Source organism: Ammospiza nelsoni, chromosome 18 (genome assembly GCF_027579445.1).
Source record: "Ammospiza nelsoni isolate bAmmNel1 chromosome 18, bAmmNel1.pri, whole genome shotgun sequence".
NCBI lineage: Eukaryota > Metazoa > Chordata > Aves > Passeriformes > Passerellidae > Ammospiza > Ammospiza nelsoni.
Window position 1 is genome coordinate 2,655,244 of NC_080650.1, and position 14,146 is coordinate 2,669,389.

The following is a 14,146-nucleotide window of genomic DNA, read 5'->3' on the forward strand; positions in this document are numbered from 1 at the left end:
ACTCAATTTTGAGGAACACTCTTCAGCCAGCTCACTTGGGATAGCACAGAGCAGAGCACAGGAATGGGCAGCAATGCCACTCAAGGCCACTTCTTCCAGCAGGCAAGGTCCTCTCTAATATGTTGTAACCTATTATTTTTTGTTATTTTGGCCAGTTTGATATTTTTTAAAGCATGAAGCCTCATGTACTAAGAGAGCAAGTAATTATGTCATGCTAGCACCCTCCCTTACAAAAAAACCCAACAAAACCAACCAATCATACAAAGAACTTACCACAAAAATCCTAAAGCATTTTTTATGTGCAGAAAAAAATCCCCTCTAACAAAATATCCACTCCCTAAAGTGATCAAATCAGCAAAGAGAAATGAACACTTTTATTTTGGCATCTCATGAAGTGTGATTTTATGTTATGATACTACTGTCTATATGATTTTTAAAAAGGCATCAAATTAATGTCACAGCTGACAGTACAGCAAAAGTTTTATGGTATTTAGATGTTTTCATCAGAAACTTGTGCCTTTTGACAGACATGCAGTCTTTGCATGTACACTTAATGGGCACTACAGTGATTGAACAGGGAGAATTAATACTGTATTAATAATTTATTAAAACACAACAGCTGTCTCAAGAGGAAACAGAAAAGAAACAAGATTACAAGTGCTCCATCCTTTGTTCCTTAGGCAGGAAGCAAAGCACTGCAATTGTTCTTAGCTTTGCAAGGCCTGATTTACTGCCTGAATTCAGGGCTTTATTCTGGCCTGTCTTGTTCATGTGTTCAGCAGTGTGTGGCCAAACACTGATGGGCATTTTGCCTTTCTGGCAACACTTCTGAAGCTTTCATTTTACCTTTAAGTCAACACTTTCTGTTGAGAAGCTTTATGGTTTGCTGACTCTCAGGAATCCCAAGTTAGCAACACATCCTACTTGCTCTGTAGGAACACCCAACACTACAGGGTACAGTGCTTCCTCTTAAACCATAAACCCCAAACATTTGTGATTTGATGCTGTAAAAGTCTCTGCATACCTGCCACACTCCCACAATTGCATTGGCTACTAATATGAGTAAGATTACAAAAGGCTCTACAAATGCTGTGATTGTTTCTTCACCTTCTTCAAACCAGGCCAGGACCTGCAAGAGAAACAGATTTAAATTCTGATTTACACCTTGCAAACTTAATGCCTGCTAAGTTTCAACTGCTCAGACTTCAGCAGTTTTGGAAACCCCTCAATCTACCAAGTTTGTAGTTTTGTAATTCATGAATGAATTGGCAAAACGCAATGGAAAACGAGAAAAAGAATCTTTACTAAAGCAGTACAAAGTTCATTTTAGAGGCCACTCTTCTTTTAAAGGAGTAAGCTATTTATCTGGGAAACAATTGCTACCGTTGCTTCAGAAGTGAAAGGAGAAGTTGTGACAACAGTTATGACAATGAAAAAAATTATTTAATTACTATATAAAACAGGACATGGATTAGTTTGACTACTTAAAACACTAAAACTTTGCAAGAATCTGAATTTCAAGCAAGTTAATTGCCCTTTACCAGTAACTTAGCCACACAAGTGGAAACAGCTTTACAAGTTTCCAGTGAGTAGATACAAAAACCAATCATCTACTAATTTAAATACAAATAGTGTCACATTGAAGCATCTAAGTGAATGGTATAGTTATATCTGAAGCTGGATTGTAAACCAAGTAGCTGATAAAACTCAAATTTGGATTTTAAAAAGTAAGTCAAACTTGAGGACTTGCACAAAAGGCTCCACATAGATTTTATTTTAATTCATTTGTTTTAAAAGTGCACTCGTGTTAGGTATCTGTCATTCATTTGACTTGAATGTGTCAGGGCCTCTGCAGAGTGCTGGAGTCACTGATGAAAAGTCAAGTTAACATGACCAGAGAGGAAGAGCATTTTCATCAACATGTTGAGCAACAGGAAGCCTGGAAAGTGACAGTAAATAGGAACAACGTGTTGAGATAATTAGGGCTGGTAGTCAGGCAACAGCACTCTGAATCACTGTTAGGCTGCAGCGAGCAAACTGTTACTGAAGCAAGGCCACGATTCCACCAACATGCTGCTCCCAGCTATTGCTCAATTGTGAGACACTCCAGGATGTCAAAAGGAAGGAGCAGCAGCATGAAAGCCTCAAGCAGAAAACAGACTGTCAGGCAAATCCAAGGCAACAAGAAATTTTTATTACAAAGGGATAAACTTGTAAGATCCAGGTTGTGATTAATACAACTGCAACATTACAGCTGGTAACAGCACTCTGAGGGGCTGTGTAATCCCCCTGCAGAACAGATTTAGTTGGGATCTCTCCACATCTCAGTGCTCTGCAGTCCCTGCAACAGCTCCTGCATTTGCCTGGGGGGCAGTGGGACAGGCTCTGCTGTCCCCACACAGATCCCTGTGCCATGGATGTCTGTGGGCAGTGGGACAGGCCCTGCTGTCCCTACACAGATCCCTGTGCCATGGATGTCTGTGGGCAGTGGGACAGGCTCTGCTGTCCCTACACAGATCCCTGTGCCATGGATGTCTGTGGGCAGTGGGACAGGCCCTGCTGTCCCCACACAGATCCCTGTGCCATGGATGTCTGTGGGCAGTGGGACAGGCCCTGCTGTCCCTGCTGTCCCCACACCCTCCCCGTGCAGCTACAGGAGAGGCCAATGGGGCATTTCCAGACCCCTCAGTGTACACAAGGTCACACACTGCCAGCAGAATCTGTTTCTTCCCTCCCTTTCTTTATTGGAATTCTGTAGAGCCCACTTTGCTTCCAAACAAAGCAAATAAATCCAATTATGTTGTGATGTGCTTATCTGAGCAGGCACCTACAAAGTTAACTGGAATAAAACATCTGCTTTACACTACTTTAAACCAGAATCTTTCCCGATTTAAGACCAAGTGTGCTGTAAAATAACATTGAGAGAGGCCACAACTTCCAGAGGTAAGGAAAGGGGCTACAAGGACAGCAAGATCCAAGTATGTCAAGGAGAGCCAAAATTAAGTTTTCAAGGGATCTTTTCTTTCAGTAAGTCATTATTTCAAAAAGAGCAGATGAACTCAAATTAGAGATCCTGAGAGTATAGAGCCTGAAAGTTTAAATCATCACTGCTGTTTTTTTGGTGAAATTATCAATCTGTGACAAGACTAAAGTGAAGTATCTAGTTAACCCTGGAAACCAGCAATACACATTCCTCTCTCCAGAAATTTCTACACAATTACTATCACTGGAACAATCCAAGCTCCAGTTCTAGAACAATTTAGTAAACATGGACATAAAATAACCCAATACATTCTAAGTTCTTCTTTTTGCTATAGCAGACTACAGATACATTAACACTTCACTTAGGATATTTGTGATACACAACACATTCTCTGACAGATCAGGTTTATTATTTGATAGCAGTCTGAAGTAAAAAACAAAACAAAGGCAAGGAAAACAAAGAGGAAGTAGCACAAGAAATAACAAATATTTAACTTTGCATTTTTAATAACAACAGACCATATGCTGAGGCTTGGTAAAGACTAGACAATTCTTGTCCAAGTCACTGAGTCCTTGTCAGAAAGTTTCCACTAGCACACTTTTAAGACCCTGGAGAGGTTTACAGTGAGAGATCTTTTTTTTTTCCAATTTCTATTCAGAAGGGCCCCACAATGTTTCAGCCCTAATCACTTAAAACTCACATGGAGAACAGCTTCACTTCCAGGTCACTGATCTCCAATGCTCTGGTCAGGCACTACTGTCAATAGGTAAAATCACCATATCCTCAAGAAAGAGTAGGAAGAATAAGAAAAGAATAAGATAATTGCTCAAGAGAAATGCCTAAAAATATCAGGGAAATAATAGCAAGACATGAAAGCCCCATACCAACAGCAAACACAAGCAGCTTAAAGGCCAACTTCCATTCTGCACATCTGCTTCAGGGCTGCTCGGCTATGGCTTGTAGAGCCTATTTTAAACAAAGTCTAATGGGGTGGACCTGCAGGACTCTGAGGCAAAGATACACAAAGACAGGCAAACAGCACTGGGTTATTTGCAAAAGGGGACAGAGGGACAATGCCAAAGTCAGCCAGCAGTGAAGTGAGCGCTGATGGAAGCGGCTGGAACAGCACAAGTGCCCTCACAGCTTTTTCCATTTCTCCAAGTGAAGGATCTCCATTGTCAGGGAAGTTGTGGAGCCAGGTTACCTCAGATGATTATGTATCATTAAATAACAACAATTGAACTGGAGAATGGGAGTGTGGAGACAGAATTGTGTTGCCCAGCAGGCTGTACCCGCTCACCACTAACAGAGGAAAAACAAATACTTTGTTGTCAGCAACCAAACAGGGATTTTTGTTTGGTTTTCATTTTGACAACGGAAACTTAGAAGCAAGCTGGGAGAGGTAAGATCTCATCCCAATAAAAAGAAGTCCCAGATTAATTAAAGCAGGTCATACAAAAAGCGTGGACTGCTTTTAAGAGTTTTCTTCTCACAGGATAATGTGATTTCAGTTTTAATATATTTGGACAGAGAATCAACTACTGCTCTTTTAGTGATTTCTCCTTTTAATACAAATTAGCTTAAAAATAAGCAGATACAAACTATTTCAGTAGTCCTGTTCCATCCATGTCAGTTCTACTGAACCCCAGGTAACATTAAAGAAAAACTTCCCAATTCTAGTTCCACGATTCCTTAGAATTTTTTGTCTGCTATGCAAAGACGTCAGGGGATAAAAAAAAAAAACCTCAAAACACAAACCAACACACCTTGACCATATGTATAAGCATAAAAATAAGAATTTTACTGAGTCCACAGACTGCAAGCACCCATCAATGTTACACCATACTTCTTAGAATAAATATATTATTATAGCAATAGGAAGAGAAAAAAAAAGATACCCGTCATTCACAGTTTAATTTTTGCAATATAAAATAGAATCACAATGACTTCTCACATTTTTATCACCCCTACCCTCATGCTAATGAGCAATCTAAGTTTAGCTAAAAGCATGTCAGTGTCACGTTCTACAGCAACCCTTATCTTGTGCCACACTCACTGCTGCTAACCTTAACAGGTAGCATTTGGGGTGATTTCAGGGCAAAGCCTGCAACACTGTTACTGACACATCCTACTTTTCCAAGGGGACCTTTGCTCACCTTTTATCTCAAGCTGGGTTATAGCCATGCTAATTTACAGGCTATTATAATCTCTGGGCTAAAGCACAGTGCATTGTTTCAATCTAAACACAGACATCCACTATTAGAAAACATTCTCAGGACATTCACTTCTAAGTCAGCCTAGGAATCAAAGGAATAACTGAGAGGAGGGAATGCTCTCAGGATGCTGTACAAATACTTCAGGGATTGGTAGAGTTTATAGCCTACGCTGCACCTTGTAGGAGGAAATGCACTGTGTGATGCAGAGCTCAGACTGCAGAGTTCAGCACACACCACTGCTCAAAGCAGCCACACTTCACCAAGGAATTATTCTACATCAGATGCAGTTAACGTTTTGCAACCTGTCAAAATCATTTATACAGCAAAGCAAGCTGTTCTTTTCAGTAAACACTGCAGATCTGAGCACATGCTACACGAGCATCAAGAATTAAAAGCCATCAATACACTCCACAGGTTTATTTCTGCAGAGGCTTCACAGATCCAAGAGAGGAATGAGACAGTCTATTCACAGATCCATTTACTCACCATCAGAAATTATTTACCCTGTTTCTCTTCCAAAGCCACACTTCAGGCTTTCACTAACCAGGCACATCCCTAGCAGCAGCTCTGACCTGGAATGTAGGACACAGGAAGCACAGCCCACAGCATCTGACCCCGGCCATCAGCCTGCCTGGCACACACGGAGCTGCTGCTCTGAGGATTTCACTGACACCTACCTGACAGCAGGGTGGGAGCAGAGGGCACAAAAGGCACTCTGAAGTTTATGTGCTGCATAGGAAGGGATGTTTCTGCACAAAACCCAATGCAGGTCTCAGTGTCACAGATAAGTGTTACTGTGCAGGCAGTTCTAACAGCAATAAACTAATATGATTTAGGATTGCAACACAACCACCATAAAAATTCCCTCAACACAATAAAAAAAGAGTTATCTATATACTTTGAGATCCTCTCTCTTATATCTCAATCTTAATTTTTCTAAACTGACAATGAACAGCTGGTGAAGAACACCAGAACTTAGGTGATGTAATTACATCCTATTTTTGCAGTAATGCAATCCTTGTATCAACATATCCAACGGTGCTTTACAGCTACTACAAAAGTCTGTATTATGCTTTCATCAAGAAAAAGTGTTAAAACCTAAGAAAAACAGACAAGATGACCGCCTTCCAAGCAAAGAAAACACCAGAAACAAACACAAAGGGGAAGAATAACTTTTAAAGTACCAAAATTATAATCCATCTAGAGGGGTTTTACTTTTCACCAGAGAAAAATCTTTACTTCTAACATCAATTTAGTGTGCCTCTAACTCCAAAATAGAAGGCAGAAAAGGCAGAGCAGTAGCCCAAGGTCATGTACCATGTCAGCTGAACAGAAGCAGAGAACCCAGATCTATCCCACACTCTATTAGACTACAGTCTCCTCTTAATTAGATAGGAAAATTAACCATACTGAAAAAAGCAACTGAATTCAGCTACTAATCAAGTTTTCCAGGAGGACTCAGCAGTGTATGTTCCATGACCTCTGTCTGTCTGGTCTCATACTTCCTCAGACTCAGTAATCAAAGCTTTCGTTTGGGAAATCTGATTTTTCACTTACTTGTTTATAATAAAAACAACTAATTTACTTTGGCACGGAAGGCTAACAAACTTCTGTGCTGTCATTTGTCTCATGAGGTGGCAGACACACTCCTGACTTTTCAGGAACAAAAAGACATCCCCTTCTCACCCTCTGTGAGGAGAAGGGGAAAGAGGAGGGGAAAAAGAAAAAATTAGTATTTTGAATGAGTATTTATTCAATTTGCAATAGGGAGCGTGATTTCCTCTCCAGGAAACAGGGGAGTGAGTGAAGCACATCTGTCTCCACGGTCAGGACTGATGTCAGCAGGCACTGGTGAATTACAGACCCAAAGCCCTGTGGAAGGTGTCGGTGTGGGGAGAGCAGATCCCCAGCACAGCACAAACTGCAGCACCAGGGCAACCCTTCCCCCAGCACACATTCTCCTCTGCCCATCCTAATGAGCTTGCCCTTAGCTAAAGAGTCACCACAATTTCCACTCCCCCCAAGAGCTGCAGCATTTATTTTTTTTCAAGTAGTTAATTACAACTCCAGGGCAAAGTCTACTGTAAACTTTTACTCCCTACCTAAACAATTTAATGTTCTGCAGGCTTTTGTTTCTGCTGTCCAGCTCCCCAAGAAATACATCCTTCACCTTCCTTCTCTGAGTCTTCATTCCATTTTCCGGTTTTTCAGCAAGCACATACCATTTACACATAACGTAAGAAGATTGCTTAATCATGTTTTTAAGGAAAAAAAAAAAGTTAAAAACGTTCTTGTTCTTTTAGTGCTGTATGCAAAGCAAGATGTCCATTTCATGACTTGACTATCCAAAGGTCAGTTACCAAATTTGGTCAACAATGGTGCCATCACAGCCGTCAACATTCTTGTCACTGTCAGAAGCAACAACTGTCACCTTGCTATTATCAGGAAGGGAAGGCAACTGGAATATTCGCCATGCAGATTCTATTTCCAGTCTGCATTGCATCCAAAAATGTCTTCCAATGATTATACATGGAGCTTGATAAAGATTAACCCAAAGGCAAGAAGAATGTCCAGTTAAACGCTTACTTACTCAAGGTTAGCTTTCAAAGCCAACAGCAGCATTGGGAAATCCCACCTCAAATAAGCAAACTGGGTTCAATGAGAAGCACATTTTAAAATACCTGTCTGGTGGAGTTATATACTTATGACTCATGCAATGAAAGACTCCCCAAAATTTTTGTTGGCTAGCACACAGAAACCTCGTCACAAGGAACTAATTTAGGAGACAGCAATCTTGCATCTATCCAGCAAGAAAGAATAATTTCAGTATGCAGAGATCATATATATTGGAATATGTCACTCTGCCATACAGAACCCTAGGAAATAAAAGAAATAAATAAATCATACTTACAAAAGATATGCAAGCGGCCAGCAACAAAATTCTAACTAGTAAGTCTTCAAATTGTTCAATCACGAGCTCGAGTAAGGTTTTTCCTGCAATATGTGACAAAGCCATTGAGTCACGCACATTTACAAAAATGAATTATCCACAAGAATTAGCAGAAGATTTCATAACCATGCTCACCTTCCTCTGCCGGCAGCTCTGTCAGTGGAAGATTTTTCCAGGAAGCATGTGAAAGAAAAGAAATCATCGAAGAAACACATTAGGGCATTATCAGGCATCCACACCAGATATTCTTCCTGAATTGCACGCTCAGCTGGGTTGGATTTGACAGACACACTGAGAGCCCCACTAAGGCTGCTCTTTTCACCACAGTATGTGAATAGGCCCGAGAGTTTTGCATTTTAAGACACATAAAGGTTCGCGGGAATGTGCCAAGGGTTATAATTCAGCCAAGTCATCACTCCAGCCAGCTGTGGGACTTCTGCTGTCGCACACAAAGGGTCAAAGGCTCAAAATGCTTTCTGACAAAGCTTTTCCTCCACATTCACTTAAAAAAAACCACAGACCATCAAACTTGGTTAAAAATATTTCAGATTCTTTCCTCCATTTTAAGGTTAAGTCCTTATTTCTGCTCTCCCCTTTATGTTTCTGCAACTAGATTTAGTAACCCAAGAGGCATAAAAGCAGTGTTAAAGCTAAAAAAACCCACTCCACCGTGTAATCTACTCATAGATGTTCATTTTTACACAACGGCAAGGGAGTTCAGAAGGGACTAGGACACCCAAGCAATGAGGATTAAAAAAAAATCGACTGAATTTTTTGTCCCGACTGAAGAGAAGAATATAAAATAAGGGGCTGAAAGGCGCTGAAAAGCTGGGGAAAATGAAGGTCAAGACAGGAAAAAAAAAAAAAAAAAAAAAAAAAGGTAAATCCTAAACCCCAAAGCGCTTCATTTCAGAATGGAAGAAGGTTTCCCACCGTTCCGGTGAAAGAAAACGGAGGTGACACCCTCCTCCCCAGAGCAGCCCTGCGAGCTCGGGATTGAAAGAAACCCACGAGGTGGAGTTCAAGTCAGCCATCTTCTCTCCCTCGCTCCTATTCCGGGTCCTGGAAGAGATGCCGGCTTCGCCAGTGCTCACGCGTTAGGCCTCGCACAGGGCCCGGCAAGGATGAGGGAGAGCAGAGAGGGCTGGGGAAGGGAGCACAGGGGGAAGAGGCCGAGCACCGGCGGCAGCATCCCCGCGGCGGGGCCGCTTCACCTACCGTTGGAGCCCCATTTCTCCTTCAGCTTCTTCACTTGCTCGAGGCTGAGCCCGGTGCTCTCGTTGACGCCAAAATAAGCCAAAACTTCCTCCACAGTCTTTGTGTGCGCGTTCTCCATGGCTGGGGCAGGGAGCAGCAAATGGTGCCGTGCCTCGCCTCTTCCTCCTCCCTCTCCTCCTCCTCAACGGCGGCGGGGGCGGCGGCGAGACCCCTCCTCAGCCCTCACCACCCCCGTGCTATCACCATAGACCCTCTCCCTCAGCAGAGGACCCGAGCACACCTCTCTCTTCGCGGAGGAGGCCGGGAGGGGCAGAAAAAAAATTAAAAATTAAAAAAAAAAAAATAGGGAAAGCCGCCCTTAAAAAAAAAAAAAATTAAAAAAATAAAGTCCCCCACCCCCCCTCCCACCCCTCACGCCTCCGAGGGAGCCGAGCCGCCTCTCCGGCGGGGACGAGGGACTTCAGGCGGGGAGCGCACGGGCCCCCGGAGCTGCGGTCGCCTCGGGGCTGCGGCGGGTCCCTGCAGGGATGGGCCGCGTCCAGGTGGCCGGGCGGCCTCTCCGCTCGCTTCAGCGGCTCCGATCCGCCTCCGGTAACGGAGGGCGGTAACGGCAGGGGGGAGAAAAAGCGGCAGTTGCCCCGCTGCCCGCGAAGGGTCAAGATCGCCCCCTTCCTTCCTTCTCTAGCAGCCCGATCCCCCCCGGCCGGCCCAGGCCGTTGTCGCCGTCACGGCTCGGGCTCCCCCGCGCCCGCCGCTGCCTCCGCTCGCTCCGGTCGCACAGCGGCGGCGGCGGCTCTAATGTAACTCGGGGGCCGCCCGGCGCTCTCTCGCCGCCGCGGCATGTGGACGCCGCTCATTGGCGGGGCTGGGGCGTGGGGCGGGCATGCTGGCGGCCCCGCCCGTGGGGCGGAGGCGATGGCTGCGGCCCGGCCCCTGCGCAGCGCGGTCCCGTTGTCGCCCCTGATCCCGCCCGGGGCCCGGCGGCGGCTGCGCCTCACGCCGTGGTGGAGCCGCTTCCGCTGCGCACGGAGACTGCCCCGCTGGTGCGGTGGTCTCTTTCTCGCCGCTGCTGTTCCGGTGGGAACCGCCCCTGTCCCGGCCTCAGCCCGCGGTGAGGGGGAGAGGGGCGGCCTGAGGGGAGCTGCCCGCCTGAGGGGAGCCGCCCGCCATTGGGGTCTTGGCGCGCGGGGAGGCACGGAGCTGCACCGGCTGCGACAGGACCCCCAGCCGTTCTGTGAGCTCTGCCCTCACCCTGTCGTGATAGCAGCCTCATCCAGTCCAGGGGTGAGTGTAGGGTTGGCCCCTCAGGAGCATCACCCGGTCAAAGGGTGACTGCGAGGCTGGCGCGCTCTGTCGCGACAGGAACATCATCCGGCCAGAGTGTGAGGGGAAGGCCGTGGATTCTCCCTCTCTGGAGACATTTCAAAGCCACCTGGGTGCGTTCCTGTGTCACCCTGCCTTGGCAGAGAGTTGGACTGGGTGATCTCAGGGGTCCCTTCCAACCCTAAAGACTGTGATTCTGTGGGGCTGCACCAGCCTCTGTCGCGACAGGAGCCTCATGCATCGCGAGAGTGCAGAGGTGAGGGCCGTGTTTCTCGGTGCTGTGCGGGGGTCACTCCCCGAGGTCGTGCCCTGCGCTGGCACTGAGCGGTGTCCCCAGCTGCCATCGCACACGTCCCGGTGACAGCGCACTCAGCCCCGGCGATAACGTGAGGGGGAATGAACTGCGCGCTCTGGGTCAGCGCGGTGTGGGGTGAGCTACCTGAGCTTTCCTCAGCATCGTGTCCTGGCTCTGCCACAGGCACAGAAATCGATAGAGAGCACAGAAAACTGACTGATCCACCCAATCCCACCCCAGTTTATGAGAACTTCAGTGAACACAAACCAGAGAGAAATCAGCGCCAACTGACATTAATACGCCTACAACACGTGCACAACACAGCGAGCAGATCAGCATAAACACCTTGAAAAGTTGCTTCCAAGCGATGTTCCTGTGTACATATGCCTGTGCAAATACCAGAGCTGATCCCTACATGTGTGCTGGCTTACATAAATGCAGATCCTACCTACAATCTGCATTTCCACCACTTACAAACCACCCACAGCACCACGCTATAAGAAACTGTATGTCTGATCTGGAATGAAATATCTCAGTCTTACCTCTGTGCTGGAAAAGGGATGGAGAGGGGACAGCCCGTGTAAAATTATGGTGTTCCAGGTAGGTGTGGCCTTATATCTTTTCTAACAAAAGTTGAACTCCTCAAAAAGCTCCTCTGAGAATGGCCAAGGTCCAAGGAAGGATAACTTGACAGCCTACACTTCACAGGGCAGTTCTGAATGAAAATTCCTGAGCTAGATCTGATGACCTAGTTCAGGTAAAGCAATCACTTATTCCATGCCATGCTCATATTAATTTCATCTTGCTTATCAGCAGGATTAATCAGGATGGCCAAATGTTGCATCAGTACAGTTATGTTGCTTTTCATACTTCACACTACACCTAAATAGACTTAGCCTGGTACAGGGGTGAAGGTGCATATAATCTATACAATGTACTGCAATTTTTAAACCATTTTTAATAATTTTCTTGCTATGGCGTGAACCTGTGATGCCACCATCCCCAAAACATGTATATATGCATATGCAACATTAAAAATACATTATTTCCACAATAATTCCATTATATATATAGCTGGAATAATGCCAGCTACTTGAATTAATGTATTTCACTAACAGCTCAATACATCTCTATGATTGGTTTCTTACCTTCTACCATCATAAAACCTGGATTGTATATAAGATTTTTTGTAAAAATACATTTACCAAGCATTATTTTTACACACAAGTATATTTTTACACACAAGTATAGAAGTGCACATATAATGGATTTGAAAGTCCTGCCTTTCATTTTCTCACTATTTTAAAGTACTACAATGAGGCATCTGTAACTATTCTCAAAACAAAATGACACTAGAAAGAAACCCAGGTCGCATTTCATATTATTTGTATTTCTGTGTTGTATTTCCTATGTCATTCTTGGTTTCCTTTTTGTGCCTGTTTCCTAAAGGCCTTATGGAAAATTATTTTAAGCATACCAGAGGCATGGCACATGCAATTAGATCTTGGCAGAGGGTAGAATAAAGTAGCTATTGTGTTCTTTCTATCTAACTTGTTAACAGGAGGAAATGGTGCTAGGAAGGCAGAGTCTGAATTCTAGCAAATCCTGGAGAGCTCCTGGCATTCTCTGGGGTTCACTGGTTCAGCTGCAGTTTGACAGCTCCCATTCGTTGTTTCTCTCTCATCCATTCAGTACAGAGACCTTGATTCTTCCCCCTTTTTTCCACCCTAGATAAAATCTGGAAAGAACCTGGAAGCACAGTGCTCTGCCTGTGTTTATTTCTGTCACGTGTTCTGTTATGGCTCAGTGAATTTTGAGAGAAGAATTAGTGAATTAAGGGCTGTCCTGCAGTTCTTTCTCTTCCAGGGCAGAATAACCTCTGCATTTCCTTCCCAGTCCTTTCCCTGTCCTTCCCTGGGAGCGCAGGACCTGTGCTGAGGGTTCCTTTGCAGGTGATGCCTTCCAAACCCTCTGACAGCCACACATTTGAGAAACATTTGCAGATACAATTCATGGTCTAGACAGCACAGTGCAGAAGGAGCTACAAATACCCGTGTAGACACTGCAGCAGAAGCAGTACCTGCTAAATTTGGCATCACTTGAGATCATACAAATTTAGAATTGGGAGTTGAAATCAGTGTTGTTTCCCACTGCTCTGCAAGGATCCATAAAGCTCTCCATGACATTTGTCTTATCTCTTCAAGAGGGTGCTTATCTAAAGGACATGATTAGCTAAAGGTGGCTATTTTGACCCAAATCAATATGACAGCACCTCAGCTCTGCCTGAAGCAAACGAGCCCATGGAAGCTTCCAGGCTTCCAGCAGGTGCAGAGAGCTTTGCATTCTCCATTTTTAAGGAAGGAGATCAATTCATTTTGCTGCTGCAAAGTTGCAGTTTGTCATTAGAGTGGAACCCCTGGGGTGGTACCTGGGAAAGAACCACCACAAAATGGGGCAGTTTTGGCCTTGCTGAGGTTCCATGTACGTAATGCAAGTGTATATTTGTACATTTGGCCTACTATCTTTTTTCACTGTAATATATTAAGAAGAAGCAGCCAACACATCAGGCAGCAGCATTAAAACAGTTCCTGTAATGCTTACTAATTGAAGTAAATGGGAATTTGGCCTGAGAGAGGACTGCAGGATGCTTTCCTTCAAATTGCAATAACATTAAGTCATCCCTACTGCTGCAAAGCAGATTCACAGCAGAGTTACTGGTCATAATGTGAATTGTCTCTTGCTGTACACAAACACATATGTTTTGTAGCTCAATTTTCAAACAAGATTAATAGTTTTGAGTGGAGCTAAACTCAGCATGGAGGAGCACAACATAAAATGCCAGTTGTTGAGCCAAAACACATGAATTCTGACCTGCAATAGGATCTCTTTCAGTGAACATGGACCAAGTGAGAATATTCTGCTCAATTGTGCCAAATTATGTCATGTTTTTTGCAGACTGGCTAATTGCCTAATGGGGCTTATGTTGAGACCACCAAACTCACTGCTCCCATCACCCTGGCTGATTTCAAATACAAGTCCTTGTGAGTGACAAATGGGGGCATTGTTTCTTCCTCCCACAGTACTATTTTATTCCTCTGAAATTACAGTTATTAAAATGTTTCAGCCAATTGAAATCTACTAAGGCATATTAAAATGCTGCA

The 14,146-nt window shown here is 44.5% G+C and overlaps 1 protein-coding gene across 2 annotated transcripts in view; it reads right to left on the minus strand.

The window, feature by feature from the left end:
- ATP2A2 (ATPase sarcoplasmic/endoplasmic reticulum Ca2+ transporting 2) overlaps positions 1-10,143 on the minus strand; it is a 43,271-nt gene extending 33,128 nt beyond the window's left edge. Inside the window, exons 1-4 of one of the 2 annotated variants that reach the window (XR_009419672.1) lie at positions 9,368-10,143; positions 8,285-8,302; positions 8,111-8,193; positions 1,025-1,129 (exon numbers count right to left, since the gene is read on the minus strand). Coding sequence is in view for 1 of the 2 variants with exons in the window: in XM_059484982.1 (XP_059340965.1) it covers positions 1,025-1,129; positions 8,111-8,193; positions 8,285-8,302; positions 9,368-9,485 (324 nt within the window). In the remaining variant the exon portion in view is untranslated. The remainder of the gene's footprint in view (positions 1-1,024; positions 1,130-8,110; positions 8,194-8,284; positions 8,303-9,367) is intronic. The other variant, XM_059484982.1, reaches the window with a different exon arrangement.
- Between the last annotated feature and the right edge of the window lie 4,003 nt (positions 10,144-14,146).